Source organism: Lepisosteus platostomus, chromosome 11, assembly GCF_059453375.1.
Source record: "Lepisosteus platostomus isolate fLepPlt1 chromosome 11, fLepPlt1.hap1, whole genome shotgun sequence".
NCBI lineage: Eukaryota > Metazoa > Chordata > Actinopteri > Semionotiformes > Lepisosteidae > Lepisosteus > Lepisosteus platostomus.
This window is the reverse complement of record NC_142621.1, coordinates 6858838-6876415: the sequence shown is the minus strand read 5'-3', so window position 1 is coordinate 6876415 and position 17578 is coordinate 6858838. Positions and strand designations below refer to the sequence as shown.

Here is a 17578-nt window from a genome sequence, read left to right as displayed (position 1 = left end):
CCAGAGTATTCAAGAAAAATAACATGGGTGGCACACAGACTCGCTGTACCAAAGGGTTACTGAGCAACCTACAGAGTCAATCACAGGACTGGCAGGGGAAAGAAGAAAAAACTCTTTCGCTATTCAGGACACACAATCTGTCCACAGTCCCGTGGGATGAATGATAGCTTAAAGGGTCAAAACTCACAAGGACATCTCCTACATTCCTTAGGTCCCCATTGCGAATTGGCAGTGCTTGAAAGACTCTAGTTCTGAAAGAACTCAGTTCAGTGGTTCGACTGGTTTATTGCTGCATGGTAAGACCTCATTGATCACGCTGTGCATATTTCACACACACATACAGTACAACTAGAATAACATAACATTTGGCGCCATCAGAAATGATGAAAAACGATGATTTTGTGTTAAGCTACTTTTTAAAAAAAACTTCCTGACACTAGTGGTTATTTAACCTTGAAAGCCTTGCTGTGTTTTCTTGTTTTGCGTCTAACTCGGCCTCTCTTATAGTTCCTGGAATCATTCTTATAACATGTAGTAATTCCTTCTGTAAAACTATAGAAGCTTGACTGGAACATCAAATTAGCATCCAAACATTGTTCTGCAGACTTCCTTTCCAGTTGTTTTTTTAGTCTAGCATTTGCAAGTTACAGTATGTTGTGAAGACATCAAGTGGCACATTTTAAAGTGTGAAACTCTTTTGTCCCGTTTTGCAGTTGTAATGGTCTCTGTCAGTTTACTGTAAAATATTGATTTTCTCCCTGTGTGCACTTTCTGTATGTACTGAAAATGAGACGCTAAACTGTCATAGCTTGTATAGTATTTAATTCTGTAACACATGTGAATCTTTTTCATGAAGTTCCCCATGTAGCAGGCTTTTTAAGTACGGGCTTTATGGTCCAGAGATGAAAGCAGTGTCTGATACATAGATTTACAACTAGTCAACTCTGAAACAACCTGACTAAATAACTTATATTGATTTAAAAGTGATGTATATTCCATGCAGAATAGACATCAAGTTGCCAAACCTTTGAAGTAAATGTTGTAAGTTTTATAAAGTAGTAAGTTTATAAAGTAAAGGTTTATAAAATGAAATATAAGTAATACCATAAAGCCTTTACTTTAGACTTTTAGCTTTCTGTGAAAAAAACATTAAATACCACTTTCTGCTTAATACAGTAAAGTAATCTACAGTATAAAGCATGCATTAGACATTGTATACAATCAATCAGTTACCACTTCAAGCATTTTCTCATCGTTAAGACAAAATATCATAACACATTAATAATCGTATATTTCCTGCACAACGTTCAAGGGCTAAACCCTTAAATTAGCAATTGTTATTGCATGTTATAATAACCCTGTACAGCAGGGCTTATCAGCCCATGACTCTGCCTTAAAACGGTTACTTAAATGAACCAACCAAAATTCCTAATTAGATGTTTTTTCACTGTTTTCAGCTTTCTACTTTTAATACTGTGACGCTTACCTTGAAATCAGTAACCAATGCTACAAACAATCAAAGGTTCAAATTAAACAAATGGTTGAATCAACGAAAGGTTTAATTAAGTGATTGAGAGCTCAGCTTGAATGAAAACCAGCAGACACCTGGATCATTAGGACAAGGACTGGGAAGCCTTGCTTCAGAGGCTATTTTTAATTTACAAGGAATCTTGGCATACATTATAATCGTTATAGTTATTAAAATTCCAGGGCACTCTGGAAGAAGTTGTAAAAACAAAGAATTCAAATAAATAAATTCCATGCACACACGCATTCATATACAGATAGATACATTAGATTATGTCAAGTGTCTTTCTCTGATACATCCCAATGACAGAGTCTATAATTGAGTCAAACATAAGGATTAGAGAAACCCATCCTGGCACTATGAATAATTGATTTAAACTCTATACCATGTGCAAATACACAGATAACCTTGTGCTGATGATCATGCAATATTAACATTCAGGTCATGAAATCTGTTTAGGTTTTCTGTTCATGTTAAAAGAGAAAAACGGTCTATTCTGTTCTGTCAGGAAAACTGTATAATGATATACATTTTACTTTGCACTGTCTTTAATATGCCCTTTCCTTTAAACAGATATTAGACGGGCAACAATTGCTTACTGCACATACCATGGACATTACCAAGTAATTCCTTTTATGTTCATTTATTGCGTGAAAACTGTGAACAATTCAGGGCTTTCCCAGGGCTATGTATAACATGACAACATAAAGCTATTGTGGTAAAATAAGTTCAACCCACTACCATCCTCCCTTGAAAAGATAATGTTTATGAAGTCATTTTTAAATACTGCGTCTTTACTTTTCACTAAGTAGGAGGAACCTTTAGAGAGAGAAAGATCATAAATTGCCTCGGTGGTATAAATGCACTCGCTTCCAATTTGGAATGTAGAAGCAAAAATCAATTTGGAAAAAGTATAGATGCTAAGAGTAGGGGTGTTGCAAACTCTGCCAGTTATTGAACCAAAAGAATCAATTTTTGGAACCCCCCTTTCACATTTATACTTACATGCCACATTAGAAACAAGCCATTCAATATCTAAACACTCGTACAGCAAGCTTTATTGAAGCAATAAAAGTATAAATGGGCAAGGCTTCAGTGAAATCTCAACAGGCGCTGTCTGATGTAGAAAATGCTGCCAAGGCATTTTGTAGGTGGTACAGGACAGCAATTGAGTTCTAGCTACTGGAAGGCATGTTTTTAATTAAGGTAATGGTCTTGTTGTAACAATTAAGTGATTTTCAGTATATCATAGTATAATAAAATAAATACAATGACTCGGATACGTCCTGAGTGGTTAGGTTTATGGGCTTAATTTACTGTATGTGATAAATCACAATCTTTAGCTAGAAAGGGTGTCATACATTTCAGACATTGAGTAGGCAAGAACGCAGTGATGAACACGTAATTCGTAATCAGTAGCCTTGCAGGTTGCCAAAACCAAAAGACAAGCGTGAATAATGCTGATTGTTTTATGTCTTCTTTCGTTAATATCAGTTAGTGGCACCTGTTCATCAATAGGCCGTTATTGTCTTCATACCTCTAAGTTGAGGGACTCTTTCGAAATGTTTTGAGGGATTTCTTAGTGTTTGGTAAAACTGAAGCCCAGTGGAGAGAATAAAAGAGCTGCAGTTTGCACAAGTTTTGGAAATGCATGGTAGATGAAAGAAACAAGAATGTTCACAGAAAATGTCACATTACAAAGAAAAAACATAAAGAAAAAAATCTTTAATGTGGATACTCAGAATTGGAGACATCTTGGCAGCTATCCTTAATGTGAACACTTCTAGGTATTTATATGTGCTGTCAAAGCCAGTGCCATGGCAAATCTGTTTATATCAAAGACTACTGTTATTAACGGCCTCTCAGGCTTCCACTGTGGCTTTGACAATGAGCAACGATTTATTACTTGGGTAAATAAAATCTTCAGCTCTCCTTCACTCTTGCCTTAACATTCCTCTGGAGCCAAGCACTTTGCCTGCTAAAAGGAGATATGCATTCTGATGAGCAAAGTGTTACAGTTAAAGGGATTTGGGGCCCTCTCATTAAAGCACCATCATGGGGAGAAGCTTTGGGATAAGAGCGAGTTTTTATCTACCTGATTGGATCTCTTGCCAGCAGGAAAAAAACTCCAGCTGTGGAAACATGATGTGCCAGCACAGCTTCCTTACAGCGGGTTAACCCCTTTTTTTCTCATGACAGACATATCATCTTTGATTTAACTAAAAACAAATCAAGGCAGTTCTACAGCTAGTTCTCCTGTGGCTGTTTGTATCTAAGACTTTGAAGAATTCAGTCCTGGTTGGAAAGCGATCACCTACAGCTAAATACAGAGTAAACTGAGATGCATCTCTCTTATTTTATGCATCAGTTATTTTTTTTCAAGGTCTCCAATTTCGGTCCAGGAGAACCCCACCTCAACCTAGTCTCACAGGTCACCTGTTTCTGAAGTTAAACGCCTGTAAATTGTTGATGAAGTAAGCAACTAGTACTGTACAGTATGTTCAATGAAGAAACACTGTTTCTTGATAACAGGTTACTCAAATTTTGATCCCAAATTACCTTTGTTAAATTACTTATTTTAACTGATTTAACCTGCTTTGTTGTTGACAACAGGGTTGTTCAGACTCTTAAGAAATTATTTGTTTAATAGTGATTTTTAAATCCTATATTTCCTTCAATCAGCCTCCAGATATAATGTAGGAATCAGTGAGGAAGGAGTACTTTTGATCTCCTTAATTGACTTTAATAAATTGCAATCCATTCACCAAGGAATATGGTGGAAGGTCTACCTTATATATGTGCTCAGATGGCATTGGAAACTGCGCTGCAAATCTATGGCTCTAGTTGTGTAGTACAATTTCTACTGCATGAGTAAGTTAAGATGTTAATTACCTTAATTGCACAATATGCCAAAGTCATTATGTGCCAATTACAACATAACACAGCAATCCTGACTGACTTGTATTGCCAGCGTATCCCATAGTGCCTTGTTATAAAAAACAAAAAATGTGAAAATAAGCATTGTCCTATGTAACAGACTTTGAAATGCTTCTCATTAAATTTCAATTTTCTATGAACATATTGTACAATTGGAGCTCATGTGAGAGAGTGTTGCCATGCACTGCACAAGGCTGTATGGAATAATCCTGACAGTTTGTGATATTAGACATGCACTAAGCAATGATTAACCTCTAGATTCTCCACATTTCTATTTAATCCATCACAAGAGTAACATTTCTCAATTACGGTGAAAATTGTTTTGTGCTAATACATTTCATTCAAGTCTTTAAATGATAATTGCCAAAGCAATAAGCAATATTAAACATAACAGATGAAAAACTAACACTCCTACGGCATTATGAAGAGAGTTCTAAACTCTTATTAAAAAAACTCAATTTTTTGGGGAGGAATAACATCAAATGTCTTAAGTGTTTTGTTCAGTACAGCAGGAAATGATAAAAGGTTCATCAGAAACCAAAGGTTTGTGAAGAACAAGATCTAGGGTTATACTAAAAGAGACGTTCACAGATACCTACCTGATTCCTCAAATTCTGTGTTGATGTTGGCCCAGGTGTCTTTGATTTTCCGTAGATTTTCCTCCATTGCTTTGATATCTGCAGAAGGACAATTGCAATCTGGGAACTTATTGGTGCATCGGCACCAGCAGTCATTGTTGTGACAGAGGAGCTCTCCCTCGGAGTTACAGGCAACATAGCTAAGTGCGGCTTCCACAAAACGAGTCCGCAGGAACTCGGGCAGAACTTCCTGGAGACCTAGAAATGAGAACCGAGTTCAAAATCATTCTCCGCACAAGGTGTTAAATATTGTTTTCAAACCTCTCCTGCTATTTTCCCAAATATGTTCAACGTAACCAACGATTCACTTTCTCAGGTGAAAGGTCTCATAGAGGTGCATTAACATTAGCTTAGAATACTGAATTATATACAGTATGGAGAATGTGTTTCCATTTCCTGTGTAAGAAAAGTCACTAAAAACCTATCTAGTGGGCATGGGTCCTTCATAAGCCACACATACCTCAATAATACAGCAATATAAAACACACAAACAAGACAACACTACTGTATATAACCTCTAGTGAGGAAACAATCATTAATTCATTCATTAATCTGCTTTTTCAATGTGGTTCATATTATTGATGTATACTGTATATCTTCAAATTGTATTTACACATGTCGTTTTGATTTTTTTCTGGTTTAAACTCAAGGAGGGGAATACATCTGTCATTAGTTTTATGTAAAGTATTAGCTCTTCCTCTTGAAAGTACTGGCATCTAGGCTGAAGCCTTTAGTGCTTTTATACAGTATATCGTTTTGTCATTTCTACTAATTTTCAAGGAAAAACTTTCCATCAGGTTGTTTAAAAATAGCTGGTGTTTCTAATGAATTTATGCAGAGGCAGTAATCTTTTTAGATATGGAGCTGAGTGCTAAACACCATTCTACTGTTATATAAAATGTTAAAATTTACTGTACATTCTCATCATTTACTAAGCAATACTCACTGTGAATGTGTTGGCAATGATGATATGAATTGTGTGAATACCATTCTTGTGGTTTCTTTATGAAAAGAAAAGCATCTGTAATGAAGATACTGTAGGTACATTTTTCATTGTGCTGTTCTTATAAGGACAGGTAATTAACCCTGGACTTTCAGAATCAACAGTGAAACACTAACCAGAGGATAAACTGCTTTACATAAAGCGTTGTGGGAGTTGGGTGCAAACTCTACAGTACATAGCCATATTATTGAAGCTGATACTCTGGATAATGTTATGAATCCTCAGATGTATTAGTCACTTGCAGCCAAATTACCGAGCTAAAGTATGTGAGCTAAGTAGCCTTGTTTGTAGCTTTACTTCTTATATAAGAAATATAATGAGACAGAGTTACAAAAGTTTTGGTGGCGTTAATGCTCAATTTGGTAGCAAAGTGTGCTCAACCTTTCTTTTTCTAAAGGGATTTTTGAACTCTTGGCACATGTACAGGTATACAAAGGTAAAGTCCATCACCATCATCCTGGTTCATTTATTGTAAAGTGGACTAGAAAGCTTCTGAGGCTAATTGGTTGATTTAGGTAAAAGCTCCAATGCATATATGGCAATTTGTATGTCCCTAGAAAACTGGCAAGAATTAACATGTTTAATTTATACTTGGAGTGGTCCAAAAGAGAAATTCATTATAGTTATAAAAACAATAATGATAATCAATATTTTTTCTACTTATTCCATTCTATTGATGACTCACCTGATCCTTTTTCAGTTAGCTGTCTAGACATTATATTAGAAAATGTCTAATTCAGGGATAGCAGCATTGTTGATATTCATTTTTTTTTTCAAGATTTCACCTTTCATTTTAATTTACAGTGGCATACAGGCATAAAGACAAAATTGGTTAGAAACTATGAAACTATGCTGCTGTGAACTGAACTCTTCCTTTCAAAGTTTTAGGGTTAGAAATAGGAAAATAAATTTTAAGCAAGGCTATAAACTGGAAAGTAGCATACTGTAGGTTATTTCCGTGGGTAAATTGTTGGTTTATTTTGGAACAATTTGGTTTTGTTTTTTGCTTCCTCTAAAAAGGGTAAAGGTCAGACAGCTGCTTCACGTCATCTGGGTTCTATCTCCCGACCATTATTTTCACAAGAATGGGTTTGTAAATTGTTTTCTACAAATGTGTGGACTTTTCTTGCAGAAAGTAACATCTGCTAATTTTGTTGTGTCTTCCAGCAACACCACTACAGTGACATCCCCCCAGCTGGCAATTCATGGAATGTATTTGAAATTTTCACTGCATTGTTTGTTGGAGCTGCAGCAAAAAGCCATAATGACCTAATAATGAGATAACAATTAACAAATGAGAAAAAAAATCAAATGAAGAGGGTCAGTGTGTTTAATCACAGAGCCGCAGAGACCACTTAAACAGAGGAAGTTCTTTTAGTAGCAGAAGACTCAAACATCTAATTAGATAACGGCGATTTCAGTTGTTATTCATTCATTCAAACAACAGGAGTTTACAAATGAAATTACCTGCTCTTTCCCTGGAGAACATTCATAACAAATACTGTTGTACTATTCACTCTGTTTTTAGGACTTAAGCAGATGCAGCAGTTCTGATTATTGAGAGGTGATGTAGCCAGCTAGCATGGGATGATACTTTCAAACTCTAATTTGCTGTAAGGTCTAGAAAATTTGCTCTGTGCTACAGTATGTAGTTACAGGCATGGCACGTAGTGTAAAATATAAAAGGATTGGTCATAGCATATTTTACTGTCGTCTACTTTACTATACTATTTTACTATAAAAATAGTAACATTTTTATTTAATATAATTTAAAATTCACATAGTTGTTTTTTTCATAAGAGACATCAAGTATCTTTTTAATGGTTCCTTTCAGAAATTCAGAGAACTCTGAATCTGATTATTGTCTAATTTATCCAAGATATGGTCCAGGGCTTTTCTAATGAAGTCTGCTCTTGTCCTGGAATGTTGTGTGCCATGTTTTATATATTTCTTCAATCAGAATTAATATTCAAACATTGTTCTTGTCTTTTAACTTAGACAGAACATGTAACAAGAGAGCCTGTGTCAGATTTGTTTCCATTGGGCACAGGTACAAACACTTGAATATGTCCTCATTTTTTAAACTACAAAACAGACATGAGATAGGAGAGGAAAAGGCAGACTCCTCTTGTCATTCCAGAGGCAAGGTTAAATCAAATCTGACTGATTAATTCAGGGGAGAATTTGCATCTTGTCTTTTCTATAGGATTACAGGGTCTAATAATTTGCATTAGTAATAATGCTCCTATTTTCAGCATATTAAGATGTCTGCATGAGTAATACTTTTAGAGCTTCTCTCTCCTCTCCCTGTTTAGATGATGGGCTGATCTGTGTGTCTGAAAATTTTAAATTAGGTAAATAGATTAAGATGCTCGGCACCTATCAGCACAAGTGCTCAGAGGTGCAGGCATTCATCAGACTCATTAAAGTAGTTACAGCCTCTTTAATGGCAGGGGGTCTTTCTTCAGGAGAGGGCACTAGCAAGTAGGTTGAAAATTTAAATGTCAGACCTAAGGAAGGCAGAGGAAATTGGCACAAGTGGGGCATGTAATCAGGAACAGCTAGAGGCAAAACATTTTATGCAGATTTTTCCTTCCTCATTGTCTTGATGCTTTGGCTTCAAGCGACATTTCTACTGCAGGCGTTTCCAGCACGTTCATTGATATACATTGGTTTGAGTACTTAAAATGAGTTTTTCTGGCGTCCTCGAGTTATTTAAAATTATCTCTTTTCCCCACTTTTCGTTTAGTTTCGTCTTCTTACGCAGTTATTTGTTCTGGCGTTTGCAGAGTTGTCAATGAAATTAAAAGGTGGTAGTGATAATGAGTCCGACACAAATCTAGGACATCCATACTATAGAAGCAGGAAGCACTGTTCAGTCAAAAAGGGAAAAAAATGAACAGAAGTGTCCTACGGGGACAACAATTTAAAGTTAGGCTGCAGAATCACTCAAAGAAGGGTGTCAAAGAAAGTACCATTTTATACTACAGACTAAAGAATTACTGTTCACCGTAAATCCAAATCACAGAGGACATTCAAAATTCAGTTTGATGTTTTTGTTAATTTAATATTCTGGGAATAAAATCAATTCCTGAACTCTTTTGAAGAGAATTGAATAAATACAGTAATTGAATGTTTCTGAAGCAATTATTTCCCTTTTATGAATAACAACTGAATGATATTACATTATCTTGAAACTCTGGCACATACTGATATGTACTGTTCTGTCTTTGTGTCCTTCTCATATTGTTGATACTGTATTACCTGTTGTTTTAAGCAAAGGTATATAAACCTATTTTTACCTTACTTTAACATCTACAATATTTACTGTATATAGGACTGGCCTTGGCAGTCTTGCAGCATAGTCATGTACTGTAAATAACAGGTTTTCATGTTTGTCACTGAATTGCTATGAGAATCAACACAATTTAATAATTCAGGATGTTCTATTTTTTGCAAGGGTTCCCAGCTGGATGTGCTTTGGCATTACAACAGAAAGTCAAAGGTAAACCAACATTTAAAAACATCTTATGTGTTTGATTATGTTGCCAAACGGTTCCCCAATAATTACATTATATTGTGTCTATATAGTAAAATATGAACTAAAACATTTTTTTCAGATGAAGTAAAACAAAAATGTTTAAATGATATGCTTAATAAAAACTCTCCTATTTACTAAATACCCCTTAAAACAAAAAAGATGCATCTTCAAAAGTTATTTCATTGTCAGCTGTGAACCTTACAAACCTCCAGTCTGAACTGGTGTTGTCAAATTCAATATCTTTGATGGGGATGTGACAAAACTGCATACCAGCTGTAATCTTTTTACACTTAGAAATCATTTGTTTGTGTTGGATCTATAGTGTATGTCGTTTTACAGTGTTCAATTAATTAAATCATACTGTACGCTTGGTTTGGTTTTCGCTTTCCTTCCAGCCTGTTCTTTAGTTTGTAATTGCTTGCGGATGGTTTACTACAATTAATGTAAACGACATGAAGTTTGGAATGATTTTAATAGCTCCAGCAATGAAACTGTCAGCAGCTAGAAATAAAATATGGGAAATACGAAAGTTCACATTTTAATTTGTGTTTGTGTTCTGCAGATAAGTAAGGTAGTACAATGACAACAATGGTACAAAACGTGCTTCAGGAGAGCAGTTGAATTGTAGCAGAGGTCTTTTACCTGGTTTAATGGTTTAAACTCTGAAAAACAAATAGATTCCAAAGGGGAATTTCATAATCAAGGAGAAAACTTAGACACCCATGGTCCCTATTTTCCCTGGAAGCAAAATGTCCAATACACTATAAATGAATTACCAGGTGCCCACATGGAGATTCAGGTCCTCAGTCTCTTAAATTGAATCCTAGTGAAGGTTAGAAGTCCAGCAGTAGCCTAGCATATGGGTGATTTGGAACAGCCTCTCTGAATATCAGAAAGGTAATGGGGAGCTGAACCATACATTATTGTAGACGTTATCAGTAGTGTCTTCAGGGCACCCCTAAGCAATATGAGTAGGCAGTGAAGCTTTCGCAAGATTCGAGTGATGTGCCAGTGGAGTGTATTCCAGCCAATGCTTGAACAGCAGAATTCATACAAAGTGTGAGTTTGGACAGAGAACAAGCTGGTAAGCTGCCTAGAAGCTTGTTGCAATAATCTTGGGGAAATAGACATTCAATAAATGATGAGTATCATGAATTAGGAACTTGGCTTAAACATTTCTGTTCCAGTAAAAGTTGGATCGCAAAGACACACTGAAACATTTGTTTCTGAATAGAGGTTTGCTTAAGTACATGAGTCATAAAAGCTTTGGTACAACAATGATAATTCCTTAGCATTTGTACAGTATAGTGTTCTTATCCCTAAAGGATCCCAAAGTCCTTTTCAGGAAGCAATGGAGAATTTGTGCTGGGACAACTTTTTCCAGCACAGAAGCGCAATACCTACTAGGGCAGGTGTCGGCAGCCTACAGCATGCCATTACTGGCACGCAGAGGGATTTTTAATGGCATGTGCAATAAAAGTCTTATAAGCCGTGCGAAGAACTTAAGTTAAAAAAAACTTTTGCTTGACTTCTGTAATTCTTTACAACACGCTACCCAGTGAAAGTTCTTTGGCAGAGGAAAAAACGATTCATCTGGTTTACTTACTGCATTATTTTTCGTGAGGCTAGCCTGTTGTTTTCACAGGAAAGTTTACAATCCGTTCCGCTGATAACATTTTTCACATAAGTGTAAAGTCAAACATTTTGGACAAATTGGCGGTCGCAAAATTAGACGTTTGCTCATTTCAGCCACTTTTGGAGAGATGACTATGGATTTGTTCAACATAAAGACTGTGCCGTTTGTGTTTGTGGGAGCATGGATATGCTGTTAATGACGTACTGTACCACGACTAGCAATTCTTGTGAGATACAGTTCTGTGATTTAGATGGAAACTGAGAAGAGCTGTGCTGCCTAAAATCCATGCATGCAGGTACAACTACAGCCGAAAATATAAGACATTTCTTAATCATTTGAGGAAAGCAGAATTTAAGAAAGTATTTTCCCTGACAACCAAAGGTGCCAAGGCTATGGTCAGGGATTCTGAAAGGACTGCATATCACACTGGCCAACCCACTTTAAATTTTCATTGTATTATTATTCATCAGAAAAGCTTTGTGCCAAGATTTCAAATTGGTGGAAATAGCCATTTTTCTTGTTGTTCGATCTGCTTTGACGCACAGGCAGTTTCAAACTTTGCTATAACCCTGAGATTGGAGACTCAGAAATGGAAAGCAAGGGAAAGTATCACACTTTGTGCACATTAATTTATTAATTATAGATATTATTACTATATTTTAATATTAGATTTGTATTGATCAAAATGTAAATAGGGCTATTATTGACATTAAAAAAAATCAATGGCATACAATCCCATAAAAACAAGTGCATGAGATACTCCTTGACACACCCTTTAGGATCAAGAGAAATAGTTTGTTATATAGTTTATAGTATATAGTTAATAGTTAAACAGTTTTTTTTTTAATACAGAAAACAATAACTATGCTGTTTTGCAACATTTATATATTAAATTTTGACATTATAATTAAGAATGCAGCACTGACTATGCTTCAAAAGCCACATTAAATTAGCAGAATTACAGACACTTTATCATCTGACAAGTAAATTGTGTATAGTGCCTGTCACACAGCAGAGTTCACACTAAAAAAACTACTGTGTGGCAATGTGTTGTGCTTTACCTTTTCAAAATAAAAACCAACAACAATGTTTCATATCTTCAGAAAAGCTCATTTGAATTCACAAAAAACCTACTGACCAATAACTACTTAACTGGATATACTGTTTACATTTTGTGGTAAAATTGTCTGTGTTGCTCTCTGAGTAACAGCTTCCCATTTTAATTTTAATTCTCAGGACTGTTAAGTACAGGGTAATTGATACTAATATTGGTTCGGAATTAGCTTTTGAGGTTTTATTGTTAAACCTCTATTCCTTTATGGATGCCTTATTTTGTAAATATGTTTTTATTGATCTTTTTAAAATGAGAAATGGCTGTAGAACACATGACATGTTCCACCGAGGACTTACAAATGAGGACCAGGGAGAAAAAGGATGAAAAATTTGACATACCTTTCAAGTGGATTTTGTTTTCAGGGCTGTGCACTAAGACTGAACTGACTGAATCTAGGCTGTCATAGTTACTGCATCCAAGAGGCCCAGTCCTGGTTTCGGTTACCTAGGAAACAATAAAGAGGTATTTTTTAATGGCTTATTACTGGTAAATTGTCCACCTGTTTGTACAGTTTTCCACCGGGACACACAAAATTAAAGCACAGAGCAATTGCTTGTAAAAAAATGGCTTTTGTAATAAGCTTTGTCAATACACAGACGCCAAAAGCTTTTTATTTTCAAACCCCCATCAATGGTTAAAATAGATCCTAGAGAATGCAAAAAGCATTTAATCAAATTATGTGGTGCAACAGTTTGATGATAAAATATTTTAATTAACGTTTAACTAGGCCTTCTTTCAGTGTGTATTCAACACGCTTAGGGTTTCTTGAAAAAAGACCAAAAAAATCCGATAAAGAGCCCAACTTGTATTTGTTTTCTTCCAAAATATTACACAGTGGACACCGGTATAAGCTTTTACTGCTGCGATCTCTGGGGAACAAAAATGCTGTGCAACAAATGTGTACGTCGAATCATCAAATTGATCCAGGATGTTTTACCAACAGGCTCCTAAGTGCTTTCACTTGTTAAAAGCAGATCCTGAGCCCTGTAGTCCATACAGCACTGGTTCGAATTTGAGCTCATTAGTTGCCTGCCTGGAACCCCAACCTGTTCTGGGTAATTGGGCAGGTGCCGGGCCTGAGTGAACTGGAGTGGGCCTGGGCGTCCTTCGATTGACGTAGCCAGAGAGCCCTGAGCACTTGTGGCACAGGCAATGAAAGACTATTCACGCCTCCAATCCACTGTGCACCCTCCTGTAGGCCCTGGGGCCGTGCGGAGGCAGACATGGCAGAATCAGCTTGGACCCGTCATGCCCGCCCTGGCTGCTGCTCTGTGGGGTGAGCTAGCATTGGCGTGGCAACCGGCCCCTGCTCCACCCACCACTGGTTGCCATGGCAGCTAACAGGAGACCTAGATGACCTGGAGGCAATTGCTATCTTGCCTGTCCGGGTGATTGTGGGAGATATTTAAGTACTGCTCAGACTGCTCTGGGCTCCATTATAGAGTTCTGTCTCCAAGTCCCTCAGGCTTTGTTCTCCCCAGTCCATAGCTGTTTCACTTCCTGTGCCTTGGTGTGGATCCCCGATCTCACTTTGTTCTCTCGAACACGACTCCTGGATCTCTCCTTGGCTTTGATTACGTCTCCCTGTGTACAACCTGATTGCCCGATTCCAGAACTTTCTTCCAGTGCTACCACTTCTTGCCTGCCTGACCCTCCCACTTGTTTTGCCCTCATTGCTTTCGCCAGTCTCCCCCACTGTGGCGCGCCTGCAGCTCCACAGACAACTGCATCTTCCCAGCTGCGATCTTTGCTTTGCTTGCTACACCACCATCCGGCCTGTGGCTTTGAACCTCTGCCTGCGTGCAGCACCACAGTGCTGCCAGCATGCTGCCCGCAGTTCTCCTGGATCTCAGCTGCCTCTTGCTCAGCAAGTGGGTTTGCCCCCAAAATTCATGATCCACTGGTAGTCTCACTGAGCAGCAGGGTTGTTGTTGTATTGCTAGACACACAAGACTGGCAGCTCCAGACCAGGCTTGGAGGAGAAAGGCATGGGGTTAAGGTAAAAAAAAAAACAGACATTCCACTAAGAATTGCTTAAAAGGATCATTCATACTGTACAGTATATACTAATAAAATGATTTTATGACAAGTATGGCTTTGCCCCCATCCGAATGCTAAGCCTCCCCAGTGCCAACCTCCAGACAGCAGAGAATTCTGCTCCACTGAAAGTCCAGGTACACCACTGCAAAAAAAATGTAATGCTATACAGGTTCCAAGAGTGACAACATCACTTTTTCTAACAGGCTCACTGACAAATGAGAGATGTTATAGTTACATGACCTAACAAAATTGGAGATGTAATTTGAAGCCTTCTGTGAAAATAAGCTTGTGGCTCATTGTACAGTAGCTACATTTATACTATGTTTCATAGTGCATCTGTATCTCTGTTGATGTTGAGAGCATTATGAAGTGATTTTATTTTCTAAAGCATGTATGATGTTAAACTTTGTTTTTTTTTGTGCTGGAATTATTTGATAATTGATTAACATCATTAATTGACATTAACAACTTGATATCATTTTTACACCAATCTTTGACGACAAGATGGCTGTAATTGTAAATGACATTCTGAGCTCTTTACATTTTAAATCTTGTTTTATTGTCTTTTTAAAGTAAATTTCTTTGGGATCTTTTTGGAGGAAAGCTCTATATACAGTAGGTCGTAATTTAGCATTATTACTATTTTGTCATATTCAAATTAATATAATATCAGACAAGGATATGTTTGAGTGAACACAAAGCTAAAAGTTTCTGTCATAGGTTTGCTTTGGTGTAAAAAATAAACACATACTGTATATAATAAGCAAATGAACCAAAAATGACATAAATCTATCGTTGAATTTTCATTTTATTGCAATTGTATCTCCAAAATTGATGAATGTAACAGCACATTAGAAGGAAACACAACAAGTTCACTGTTAACGTAATGGATTTTTCTTAATATATCAATTTTGTTATTCTTGTATTTTAAGGAAGACTTTGGGAAATACCTTCATTTTTATCATGGATAATTCCTATCAGATGAAAAAAAATAACATTTTTTCAAATTTAGTCTAGTTCCTCTTTTGGCATTGCCCTTGGCAACACGTCAGGTATTGATCTTTATAGCCCAATGCATTACCAAATGCCTTTGTTTTTGGAAATTTAATACATTTACATTTACTGGGGCCCTGGGTTCAATTTCCGGACCTACAGTATGGTGCTATTTACTTCGAGTTTATACGTTCTCCATGAGTTCACGTGGGTTTCCTCCTGGTGCTCCAATTTCCTCCCACATTCCAAAACCATACGTAGGATAAATGGCTTCTGGAAAAAGGAGTCCTGGTGTGAGTGGCATCCCTTCCAGAGAGTACCCTGCATTGTGCCCATTGCTTGCCAGCTTGAAGGCTCCAGCTCCCCCATGACTCTAAATTGGCAGCAGCGGTTAGAAAATGGATGGATGTGTGGCACAGTCTAAAAAGTTCCTCTTGATAGAGCTTCATTTGACTTGACAGGTAGATGTTATTTATACAATACTTTCTGTTGTCTTGGCTACAGAGAGCCACTTGTGCAGAGTACGTACTGTATATAGAAAGGTGAACTTTTGCTACTGAAGGTGTTCTGTGGAAAGTTTTTAGATAGACGGTAGATGATTATCTCGGCAATGCTGGCTTATTTATGAAAACACGTTTCATCACTTTCACTGCCTTCAAAAAACTGCCATTTAAAATTGATATCATGGCGTGCCCTCCATTTCAGAGTCTTCGTTACTCCTGTCAGACAGTGGTCCATGCTAAATTTACTTTGACCCAGGGACTCGCAAGCCTTTCTAAAACTGGTGAGGCTATTAATGCTAGTGTCTGCCATTGCAGAGTTTAAAAGGCATTTGTGTTGTGGTTAGTCTGTGACCAGAAGTTTTGTTTTATTCATAAATGCACACATTTTAAAGATTGTTTTCATGAAACCCGGTTTTCTGTCAGGGCTAAATACTTAATGTGTTCTCCAAGTATCTGCTCTCACTGCTGCAGGGCCCATATGTTTTGAGGCAATAAGAAAAGAGAGTATACCACCCACACTTTCTAAATAATACGCCGCTAAATTTCTTGCCGCTGGGTAAAAAGTACAGAAAACACATATATGTTTGTCTTCAATTGTTTAATTTGCCAAGTTTCTTTGTATTAAAGCTAGCTAAAAGAAATGTAATTGCACCATTCAGTTTTTCATACAGTATATTTAAAGATGGATTCTAAATGGATCCTCTTATTAAAAACACTGCTCTTCTTTCTGCTTCAAATATACTCTATACTTAAAGAAAATCAATGCAACAATGCAACGATGGCATTTGTTGCATTTTAATACCTCTCTGTAAATTTGAAATGTGTGCATTGTCCTGCTTCAGTAGTCTGTCAACTTTGATACACTTTCCTTTTTTTAGTAATGAGTTCTACTCATGCAACAGCATTTTGTGTCTTCATCTTTTTAAATGGCACTTTAATATGTAGGCTAGCAACTGGTTTTGGTTTCAGGATACAACGCCAAAGGCACAGTGCTGAGGTACTTTTTTCAATGCCAATAACCGCTGTACATTGCTGTAAAATTAAATTTAAGTTGTTTGATGTTCTACCTCATCTGTACAAAAGTACACTTGGGTTCCGAACATGTGCGATGCTCTTGGGCATTTTGGAAAATTAATGTAAAGCCAAAAGATCAGGATGAAATGTCAGTGCTAGCAGTTGTACAGCAGACTAAAGATAATGGCATTAAATACACAAGGTCAAAGATAAGCTTTGCTATAATGCCACCTGATAGATTTTCTAAAGTTAATCTTCGCCTAATTCTCTGTGACCAATGTCCATTTGTCTGTTTTACCAAAACAAATTTATCAGCAGACAGTTGGTGTTGAAAGGTTGCATTGTTAAATGTCTTTTTTAGTAATTGCTTGCATTTGTATAGCACTTTCAGCTCAAAGGATCCAAAAGCACATCACATATACAGTGGAAACCTACTTCATGGGTGACATGTGGCAGCCATTTTGTGCCAGCAGACCTTCTATACAGATGAAGAAAATTGTTTTACTACTTAATTTAAGGGGAAAAGGTTAGGGTGGCTAGATTGGGCTAGAACCCAAAGTGAAATGTAGCCAGGGCACTGATGTTAACACCCCTTCTCTTACAAACACTGGCATGAGACTTTTCATGACCA

At 36.9% G+C, this 17578-nt stretch overlaps 1 protein-coding gene across 1 annotated transcript in view; it reads right to left on the bottom strand.

Moving 5' to 3' along the window:
• Window positions 1-17578, bottom strand: part of brinp2 (BMP/retinoic acid inducible neural specific 2) — a 265854-nt gene that overhangs the window by 208465 nt on the left and 39811 nt on the right. Inside the window, exons 5-6 of the mRNA XM_088598149.1 lie at window positions 12736-12841; window positions 5065-5301 (exon numbers count right to left, since the gene is read on the bottom strand). Coding sequence (XP_088454275.1) covers window positions 5065-5301; window positions 12736-12841 — 343 coding nt within the window. The remainder of the gene's footprint in view (window positions 1-5064; window positions 5302-12735; window positions 12842-17578) is intronic.